This window comes from Octopus bimaculoides, chromosome 6 (genome assembly GCF_001194135.2).
Source record: "Octopus bimaculoides isolate UCB-OBI-ISO-001 chromosome 6, ASM119413v2, whole genome shotgun sequence".
NCBI classification, from domain to species: domain Eukaryota; kingdom Metazoa; phylum Mollusca; class Cephalopoda; order Octopoda; family Octopodidae; genus Octopus; species Octopus bimaculoides.
Genome location: NC_068986.1, coordinates 66185985 through 66197775, shown reverse-complemented (window position 1 = coordinate 66197775; position 11791 = coordinate 66185985). Strand labels below are relative to the sequence as shown.

At 33.3% G+C, this 11791-nt stretch overlaps 1 protein-coding gene across 1 annotated transcript in view; it reads left to right on the top strand.

Moving 5' to 3' along the window:
* Window positions 1–11791, top strand: part of LOC106877208 (laminin subunit beta-1) — a 173934-nt gene that overhangs the window by 67523 nt on the left and 94620 nt on the right. The window contains exon 3 of the mRNA XM_014926058.2: window positions 2025–2581. Coding sequence (XP_014781544.1) covers window positions 2025–2581 — 557 coding nt within the window. The remainder of the gene's footprint in view (window positions 1–2024; window positions 2582–11791) is intronic.

Sequence of the window (11791 nt, the reverse complement as noted above, 5' to 3'; positions counted from 1 at the left end):
AAAAAAAAAAAAAAAAAAAAGCAGGTACATTCTGGGAAAAAAATCACATAATCACATCTACATTAGCTTGGAGAATGCTTTTAGTAGAGAGTGTATTAAATATTCAGAATGTGAAATATTCATTCCCATGTTACTAAAGACCTATGACTGGCTTGCTTTCTTGCATGTATTAGACAAACCATATGTAAAAATAAAATAAAAAAAGAAAAAAGTGGGGGACAAACAAGTTATTGTCGTTATTTATTTCTTTGCTTCAGTTGATGTGTGTACAGCTGTTTTCTATCAGTCTAAGTTGTCACCTCAATATTTTTTAGGTAGTTTGGCTACATGTTTATCAGCTGTAAAGAAATCAAATTTTATGTAAACTGTAAAAGTTAAACTGTTTTGATTTCCAAATGAAATTCTCACATTCTGCTTCTTGTTTGTTTGTTTGTTTATTTCTATTCATCCCTTACTCTCATTTCAAACTTCTGTCTAAAATATCAACTGTAGACACATTGATAAGTCCTTGTGTGTGTGTATCTGTGAGATTCAAAGGAGAAGAATTTTTGACCTCAATTCTTCAAATATGTTTTTTTATTCCAATTTTTTTATAGATTATTAAAAAAATTATTCCTCAAATTTTCTAAATTATATGATAACTAGATATGCTTAGGAAGAAAATTAAAAAAAAATGTTGCTTGAATAATAAATACCCTTTTTAAATGTTTTATTTCAAAGTAAATTAAGATATTTTCATTTCTGATTGTTTTTACATTTAAAATCAGTTTAGTCTTTATTTAGATTAATCTGTTTTCCTTATGTAACATTAGATTGTCTTGAGTTCCTCTTATGAAACATTAGATTCTACATTTTCCTTACATAGCCTATGTTTTCTTATATAACATTAGTTCTGTATGTTTTCCTGGCATATTATTACATTGCTATGTTTTCTTTAAATTATACAAAAAAAAAAAAAAAAAAAAAGCCTGGTTCATCTTGGGTTTTCACTCTTCCTCCAGTTCCCCTTCCCTTTCTTGTTGCCTTGAGTGAACAAAGACATCATACAGTATTGAGTACTCTTTTTATAGGTTACAAACAACCCTATTAGTGCTGGTGCTGCATTAAAATGCTCCCAGTACACTTAGTAAAATGATTAATGAACAAATGGAAATAGTGTGGAGTTGAGAAGGTCCTTAGTGTTGCCAAAGACATGTCTATTTCTCTAGTCTTAGTACTATAATTAATTGCACTTGGTACTCTCTGCTAAGTGGCTGGTGACAGGAAAGGTATTCAACCATAGAAACTGAAAATTAACAAGGAAGCAAATGTGGCCTTTTGACCCATATAGAAAGCCAGTAACTCTAAATAGGAACTGACATCAGTCTTAATGACCTGTCTAACCCATACTAGCATAGAAAATGGATGTAAAATGTTAGTGATAATTATTAGATTAGTAACTTTTCCTTGTATAACACCATATGTGAATGTTTCTCTTATATGATATTAGTTTGATGTTCTGTTTATGGACTGTATTGCATCACTTTATATTTCATTTCATTTTAAACACCATGATCATTTTTGCACTTTCAGTGTCTAACATCTATAGTTTGTACTTAGTGTGCACTTGAAATTATTACTACTCATAAAACCAAATTTTTGCTATTATTGTAATCTATTTATTTTCTGAAACAGTTTAATTTTTCTAAGACCACTAGCTGTTGCAATCTTGCATTTTACTTCCTTTTTTTTTTTAATCATCTCACACCTGTTCTTCCGAATATTTAAATTCATTAATCTGTTTGATTGCTTTCCCTGTATTCCAATTGGATTGACTATTTACCCTTTCAGCAACTATTTCCATTTCATATCATCTTGCAGTAATAACAAGGCATTATATCTCTAAGTTTTTCATTATGTATAAAGTGACTGTCTGAAATATAAATTGATTGTGTTTTAGGAATAGTAAGAGGTAGGAAGATAGCTGCTTTGTTGTTTTTATCTTTATCTGCTGTTATTGAATATTTCTGCATTTTTGATTTCAGGTGTGTATGCGCAAAAACATTCCCGATGTTTGGAAGGAAGCTGCTACCCTGCAACAGGTGATTTACTTATAGGCCGAGAGAAGAATCTTTATGCATCATCAACCTGTGGTCTTAAACTACGAGAACATTACTGTATTGTCAGTCATTTAAAAGATGTTAAAAAATGTTTTAATTGTGATTCAAGGCAGCCCTTTTCGCCACATCAACAAACTCAACCACTTAATCACCGGATACAAAACATAGTGTATTCATTTGGCCGGCGTAAAAGAGGACGATGGTGGCAGGCTGAAAATGGTAAGGAAGATGTCTATATTCAGCTAGATTTGGAAGCAGAGTTCCAATTCACTCATTTGATTATGAGATTCAAAACATTCCGTCCTGCTGCAATGTTGGTGGAAAGGTCATATGATTTTGGTAAGACATGGAAGGTTTATCGTTACTTTGCTGAAAACTGTGCTCAGTCTTTCCCTGGAGTTCCAACTGGACCCATCAGACGACTTGATCAAGTAATTTGTGAATCAAAATATTCAGATGCTGCACCATCTACACGAGGAGAGGTAAGCTTTATTTATTGTTTCATTTAAACTTTACTTTTGAGATATGGCTGTGTAGTTAAAGAGTTAGCTTTGACACCACATTGGTTCTGGGTTTGGTTCCATTGTGTGGCACCTTGGGAAATTATCTTTCAGTGTCATCCAGTCAACTAATGCCTTATGAAGGAATTTGGTCAATGGGAACTATGCAGAAACCCATTGTATATGTTTGTATGTGTGTCTATCTCTTTCAGCACTGTTTAACAAATAGTTCTGCTAAAAAGAAACTGGTAGAATAAATACCATCCTCCCACTAATCTCAGGGACCTTGTTAACATAAAGGGCCATGGTTATTGCATTTCTCTCCCTGACTAAATGGTACGAAAAAATGACATTGCAATAACTCAATTTTGTTATGTACTCTTTTTATACATTTTAATTGTTTTCTGTTGCCTTCTTTTGTGGAGAGCATATTCCTTATGATAGTAGACAACTAATTGAGAAGATTATAGCTTGTAGTATGTTGTGTGCATTTTCAAAGAATTAACTTTAAAGTAATGAAGTTGGCCTCATTGTAAAGAGGTACGACAGATACGAAATAACGCAATGCTATAATTAATGGTGACAGTTAATTTTTACGAGGAGTTTATTGGTCTGTTAGGCCATATTCAATTTTTCTTGTCAGAAAACTATCTGATAGTCTCTAACAGGTCACTTGCAGGATTGCCAGACTAGTTTAATAAAATGTAGCACAAAATATTAAAAATGTAGCATAAAATATTCAAATTGTAGCATATTGTGGTAGAAAGTATCCCAAAATGAAAATGTTGTCAATATTTTTTTAAATATTTATAAAAGATTGTTGACTTAGTTGATAATTTCAGGATATTCAAAAGTGAATTTTAAAGTAGCAAATCCCAAAACTAAAAATAAAATAGTAGCCTGCAACCCTGAAAAATAGCCTAATTTAGCATCCATGGTCCTTGAAGAAACAGAAAGAACAGAGACATGTTTATATATTCTTACACATGTATCTTGAAAACTGTGATAGTTAGGCAGCTGTAATATTATTTGAGGGTCAGATTGCATTGTGATGTGATAGTGCATCTTTTTTAGGTTTACCAACTTTTTAGAATTGGTGAATAGATGATTAGTGTGATTAACACAATTTCTTGCTGAGAATATCTCTGATTTTTGATATTTTCCTCATAATAACTTTTGCATAACAATAGTGGAGTGTGGTTAAATAAACACATGGTTTAAGTTACTTGATCATGAATTGTTTTTAGTGCAAGGTTCAAATAGACCTGTGATTAATGATATTCCATCTAATAGTCTTGTAAAATCAGACATACAGATATGATAGTGTATAGATTTGGGCCCTGACAAATTGATAGCCAGTAGTCCAGTTACCTAAACATTGAGATGCTGTATTAATATACAGGTGTCAGATAAATGTAGTAAATGTAAAGCTGTGTGCATCTCTTTTATCATTCGTTAGTATTTACTTTACAATCTGAAATAGAAATTTTGACAGTGCCATCTGATTAACTTTGTTCTTCTTTGTGCTAAAAAATATTCAAATTTCATATCAAGTCAGCAAGGAATTAGAGAATTTATCAATTTATCAAACATTAGATAGATAGAAAGCATTTCAACTGTAACCATCTTGTCTTTTTATGGAATGAGATTTTTTTTCATGAATGAAAGCATTCCAACTACTTTATAGAATCAGTTTTTCTTTTTCAAGTTTTTCAACTCTGATCATCTCTTATCTTTTGAAATTCAAATTTCTACTCAAACAGAATCCAAATAAATGAAAAATAATGAGTGAACAATAAATAAATACATAATATTGTAATGTAATACAATTCAAAATGATAATTGCAATTTATGAAAAATAACTATAGATACTTTTATCACCAGATCGCTGAACTTATTGAAAATAAATAGAACACATTTGAAAGAAATGGTTCATTGTATCTGTTCTTGATTGAAAGAAAATAAAAAACACAAAACTTCTGATAAAGAAATACTAGGTGCTTGGATAATGTCAAATGAATGGAGTGCATGGGGACCAAATAGACCAGTTTGGAGGAGGTTCTTCATATATTGTATTTATATTAATTTCTGTCTTATTGAATTCTTATTAATATTGATGTATTCTGTCTATCATGTAGTATTGCTGTTTGCACCCAAGTATCACAGAAACTGCTTCTCACTCTGAGAAAGAGGCCTTTGTTACTAATAGAAGTAGTAGCTCTCAGAACTTTCTCCAGCTGTTTTTTTTTTTACTAGTGACTATACTTTCAGATCAGTCCTGTCCACTGCTAACTAGGTGACCTAAGTAGCATAAACTATCTACTACCTCTGTCATTAATCACTCTGGGTATTTAAGAAAATTTATTTCTTTTATGTTCTTATTGTACATTGCTCCTGCTCATATGCTATGCACAAAGTCTACTTTCTCTGTTAACTTTCCTGTGAGTCTACTGCATCTCTTTTGTGTCCAATTTGCACTGGGCACACCATTTAAATTTTCTACCAACACCTTTTCCGCATATTGAGCAGGGTCATTTTCCTGAAAGAAGTAGAGTCCTGTCTGTTTTTCTGCTTACTAGAACTCAGGTCTTTGCTAAGTTTGCTTTAAAGCTCTTTGATTCCAGGTTTTGCTTCCACACCTAGAATTTCTTTTCTAATTCTACTACAGATTCAGCAGTATAAACAAAATAATCAGCTTAGAGGAGCTCCTATGAACCATCAGTCTTAAGCTCTTCTGTTATGGCCTGGAGGTCTATGATAAAGAGGTGGAGAATGAATAGTGATACCTACCTGCTCACTAAATTCATTGCTGTACTCATTGCTAACTTTCATCTTACTGACAACACCTTTGTACCTAGTATGGATGACTCACCTGACCTGCTATTGGTCTACTCTTAACTTTCATAGCTACTACCAGATCAGATAAGGAGGAATCCTGCTGAAGGCTTTTTCCAGGTTGACAAGTGTCAAGTACAGTGGTTTGTTTTTGGCTAAATACTTCTGAAGTTACCTTACTGAAAGAGAGCATCAGTAGTGTTTCTCTTTGGCACAAAATGGAACTGCATCTCATCTAGGCTAATTCCTTTCCTAATTACCTTAAAAACCCGTGTAATTTATGCACTTTTTTTTTTGCAAAAATAGAAATAAACTTTAGTGGGTGCATAAATTACATCAAAAGATCGTTTCCAGAATTAAAAAAAAAAAAAAAAAATGCTGAAGGCATAAAGCATATACATAAACATTTGTACCGGAAATTAACTCATTTAATGTCAGAATAGGTTTTTGCAGAAAAAAATAATGGCTTAAATATAAGGAAGTTGACTTTTATTTATGCTGGATGGTATAATGCATATTTTCTTTGTATAATTTTACTAAAACCATTAAATGGTACTTGTTCTTTGCTACACACACACACACACAAAAGAACATGCACACACACACAAAAGAACATGCACACACACACAAAAGAACATGCACACACACACAAAAGAACATGCACACACACACACACCAAAAGAACATGCACACACACACACAGAAAGAGAGAGAGAGAGAACTTTAAATTTCCATCTACCAAATCTACTCAAGTTTATAGTTGGGGCTATGGTAGAAGATATTCACCCAAACTGCCATGCAGTAAGAGTAAACCTGGAACCATGTGATTGGCAAGCAAACTTCTTACCACACATCCATGCCGGCACCTATAAATACACGATTTTCTTTTAAAGAATTTCGATGCACGGTGAACTATTAATTTCTTTATTTGATCTTGTGTATCCCACCAAGTCAAAGATTGAGAACCATTGCCCTACTCTGTTTAAAAAAGAAGACACATTGGACAATGCAGAAAAGAAGCCATGTCTGAAATATCTTTGATCATAAGTCTGCTTTATAAAGGCTGATATAGGACTAAACAACAACTTACCTTTATAATAATGTTTTCCAATTAATCATTCAATTTACATTTGATAATGGAAAATATGTTTTGCATTGCTCTGGAGGAAATTTTACAGACTGCTGTAATCTATGACTAGTAAGCCCCACCATTATCATCACTACCTCCATCAGCATAATCATCATCATTACCACCACATTATCATAACTTTAGTTATTACTGTTGTTGTTGTTTAGCCTCAAATCAGCCCTGATCAAGTATATCCATGATAAAATTCATTCTATGAATTTTAGAGAAACTCTAAGGACAAAATCATCGAATGTGTTCTTGTTTTGAGGTATTATGTGATTTGAGGGAGACTTTGGAATATTTCTAACAAGTCAAATGAATAAGTAGAGGCTCTTTTATTAGTACATGAACCAATCACTGTGTGTGTGTGTGTGTGTGTGTGTGTGTGTGTGAGAGAGATGTTATTGATTATTATTTAGCTCTGAGTTAACCTTCATTGAGTAAACTTATGATAAAAGGAACTGCAACTATGATCATGCCATCTTTTGAAGAGTGGCTTTCTAAAACTATATCATAACTCTTTAGTATTTAAACTGACCATATCAGGCCCTAATATTTTGCCTGTTTTATGTACACATTGTTCAGATCAGGCCTTTCACATGTACCCTACAAAGCCATTTAAAAAATAAACAGTCACATCATCAAAATCTCAGTTACAAGATAATGCATGATTAATTCAAACTAATGTGAATAAATAAATATTCCATTTGATAGAGTTTGAATGCTACAATATCATAAAATAATTCTATCATTCTGTCATTCTATCATTTGATAGAATTTGAATGCTACAATATCATAAGATAAACAATCACATCCAAGTCTTAAAGTTATAAGATAATGAGTGATTAATTCAAGACAATGTGAATAAATAAGCATTACATTGGACAGAGTAAGCTTATTGCTAAAGAGTTTAGGAGTAGAGTTTGGTTTGAAGGAGCTTTGGCTGTTACTTGAAGCAGGTTGAATAACCTGTTGTCATCATTGCTGTGGGGTGGAGGTGGGGGGTGTTTGCTGCCAATCATTTTCATCATTATGGAAAACACACATTTTTCTTGTGTACTGGTATGGGATGAATAAGTTTGTAATACATCATTTAGACTATTCTGGTGGAGTGGGTGGAAGTACAAAGTTAACCTCAGATCAGTGACCTAGCCTGAATATTTGTTACAGTGTGTTCATCTAAAGTGCTCATTGACCAGGTAGTGGTGTTAAGCCAGTTGACAGATTGTGTCTACAACTCAGGAACAGGGACATTTACTATTTTCCGTTTACTATTTTATCAACACCAGATGTAATGAACTACAGCCCTCTCCCAAATTCAAGGTCTTGTGTCTAAAGTAGAAAGGATTATTATTATTGTTAAATAAAGTACTGGGGTTGATCATCATCATCATTTAATGTCAACTTCCCATGCTGGAATGGGTTGGATGGTTTAATAGAAGCTGCCTATGCAGAATTCTTCATTGTCTGTTTTGGCATGGTTTTTACAGCTGGATGCCCTTCTTAACATCCACCACTCCACAAATTGGACTGAGTGAGTTTTTTGTGGCACCAGCACAATCAATATAATCGATTAATCCCTCTCCTCAAAATTGCATGCATTGTGCCTAGGCATCAGATTGGTAGAATTGTTAGTGTAAGACAAAAATGACTTGTGCTATTTAGTTGCCTTGCCCTATATTCTGAATTCAAATATTGCCTAGGTCATCTTTGTCTTTCGTTTCTGTGGGGTTGATAAAATGAAGTGTTAGTCAAATACTAGAGTCAATGGTATTAACTGATCCCCACCTCTTGAATTAAAATTACTGGCTTTGTGCCTAAATGAGAAGCAACTATTAAAATGGTGGCTGGAAGAATTCCCAAAGTGCCAGTGAATTTGTGGTCTTAGGGTAATTTTGGAAATGATTTATGGCAGCAATGATTTAGTTGATGCCTGGGGTTGATTTGTTTGACTAAAGGTGGTGCCCCAACATGGCTGCAGTCAAATGACTGAAACAAGTAAAAGAATGAAAGAATACTTGTGGTAGAAAATATGTATTTTTTAAATGGCATAATGAAGACAATGCAGGTTATAGAAATGGATTGAAATGATTTCTCTTAACCCTTTCGTTACCACATTTCTGTCAAATTAGATTGCTTTTGTTTCAGTTATTTTGAAAATAATGAAGAATTTAGGAAAATAACTTTGTCACTAATAATCTGTTGTTTGGAACATGAATTAGTATGGAATTTCGATGGAGCATTTTTATTTAGAAAACATTAAACATGAAATTTGTATCATAAAAGCAAGAGTATTCTCAGGTTGGTTGGTACCATAAGAGTTAATTTTTTTTTGAAAATTTGAAAAGCATATGTAAGAAAAGTAAATAGTTCAAAGAAAAAATAAGAGAGTGAACAGGTGTAGTTGGTAGTTGGAGGGGGTGGTGAACTGGCCTGTTAGTTTAGAACAAAAGAATCTGCTAAAGGAAATGTATTCCTTGTATGTTTGATCTGTGAGCCATTTTAAGCCATTAGCTGATGAAGAGGAAGCTAACTCTGAATAAGAAGGAAATGATAAACAGTTAGTAACTGATGTGTAATGAAATACAATTCCTTTCTCTAGCAGATGGTACTGTTTCCCTTTTGAGTCAGCCTCTTCATTATATACAAGTGCTACCATCTAATTGCTGACGACTGTGATGTTATTTTCTTATATTTTTCTTAGATTTCATTAATCTCTTTTCTTAGGAAATCATTTTCTTTCTTTTTTGATTATTTTATTTAAAGTGGGGAGTGGTTAGGCACAGTGATGGTAGAGTATGGGCAGAAGTGGGTGAGGTTGTTTTTCTTATATATCTATGTTTATCTCTTGGGATCATCTTGCTTTTCGTTCTCTTTTCTCCTTCCATGTCTTCACCCTTTTCACTGAGCTAAATATTTAACATACTTAAATGGTTTTTTCCTGTTTAGCAGTTAGTGGAATGTTGGGTAAAATGCCATGCAGTATTTAGTTATGTCCCTCTCTATCTAAATTCAGATCCCATTTAGGGAACTTGACATACAATATCAATCAAGTGTTAGCACCTCATCCTAAATTTGTGGTTTCATGCTTATGTTAGGAATCAGAGTATTGGAAAAAATACCTTATGATATTTGTTCTGGCTGTTTAAAGTCTGAGTTCAAATCCTGTCAAGATCTGCTTTGCCTTAAATTCTTCCAGGATTAATAAAATAGGTATCAGCCAGATGGCGAGGTCAGTATAATTGGCTGATCCTCAGCCTCTAAACTTCTGGTCTTGGTCGGAAAGAATTTGCAATATGATCAGTTGACAGATATGCAATCAACCTAATTCCACAAATCATTGAACTGTTGATATTGTACCATTGCACAGATGGTGGTTATGTTTTCTTTCATATTTGGTTTGAAAGTTTTGCAGACCTTATCTCAAAGTAGTAGCATCCTGCTACCTCTAGGAATAACAGTCCAGAACAAGTCATCGCCAAATGTTACACATTTGAGTTGTTATTTGGATTACAGTCATAAAAGCATTATACAACATTGTTGCAGTCACTTTACATTCTGAGTTCAAAACCTGTTGATGTCAACTTTGATTTTATCTTTCTGGTGTTGATAAAATGAATTCCAGTCTAGTACTAGAGTTCATTCATTTAAATATGCCTTTCTTTTCAAATGTGTAATATTGGGCAATGACTTGTTCCGGACAGATCCTTCTGGAGGTAGCAGGATGCTACTTTGAGATAAGATCTACAGAACTTTCAAACCAGATATGAAAGAAAACATAACCACCATCTGTGCAGTGGTACAATATCTACAGATCATTGATGTGTGGAATTATGCTGATTGCATATCTGTCAGCTGATCATATTGCAAATTCTTTCCCATCACTTTCTGTCAAGAAGCAACTAGAAGTTTTCCTCAGTCTTATTAAAATGAAAAACATGGTACGATGGAAGAGGAAGAAAGGGCTGGATGTGAAAAATGAGTAAGAAAACTATAGATAGATGGGTGATGAATTAGCTATGCAATCCTTCAATTTTACATAAGTTACAGAGTGAAAAGAGAGCATATGAAGGTATATTAAAAAACCGTTTTAGTTCTCGATTTTGGTAAAAATCATTTGATTTAATAACTTAATTATATGAAAGTTGTATTAGGTAAAAGTACTTGACATCTTAACCAATTTGATGCCATTTCTTTTCCAATGGATTTGTCTGTTGTCTTTTTATTCATTAACCATGTCCCACCTTTCATTGGAATTCTGGTGATTTCTTCTTTCCTTCCAGATGTACATTTTCCTAACCACTTTTTTTCTTATTTAAATTCCTTTTGAATTTGAATTTTAACAGTGGCAAAAATAGTTTTGTTTTGTCTTTGTATTAAATTCAAATCCTGCTAGAGTTAACTTTGCTTTTCATTCTTCAGTCTGTACTCTGATGATTCAATGAATTATATACGTCTCTTACAAGTTTGTAACTTTCCGTCAGTGGAAGTCATCAGCTTTCTTTGTACCTAGAATCTGAAATCTTATTCTGTCTGTGTGTGTGTGTGTGTGCACACGTATTCTTTTATTCTTTTACTTGTCTCAGTTTTTAGACTACGACCATGCTGGGGCACTGCCTTAAAGAATTTTAGCTGAAATCGATTGACACCCAGCAATATTTTTTAAAGCTTGGTACTTATTCTATTGGTCTCTGTTGCTGAACTGCAAAGTTATAGGGATGTAAACACACCAACACTGCTTGTCAAGCACTGATGGACACGCACATACGCACATGTGCGCGCACACACTCACACACACATACACACAGAGGTTTGTTTCAGTTTCTGTCTTCCAAATCCACTTAAGGTTTTGATTGGCCTGAGGCTATAAAAGAAGACAATTGCTCAAGGTGCCTATCAGAATATTTGGGCTGAAGATTGGAATAGTGAAATTTTCATTCACTTAACCATGAAACGATTCGTACCCAATTAACTAAAGGCTTGTTTTGTTTGTGCTTTCCCTCCGGTTTTTTGTTCTATGTGTGCCATAAATATCGCCATCCGTTTTAGAGAAAAATTTGTAGTTTGGAATCAGTAGTTCTTTGACTGCTATTTCTAAATTTTCAGTATGTTGGAGAAGCAACTCAATTGCTAATCCCTTATATTTATGATGATAAATGGTCTTACCGATAAGGGTTTTTTTCATACTGAACTACTTGGCAAAATTGTTAATTATTAATTCTATTATT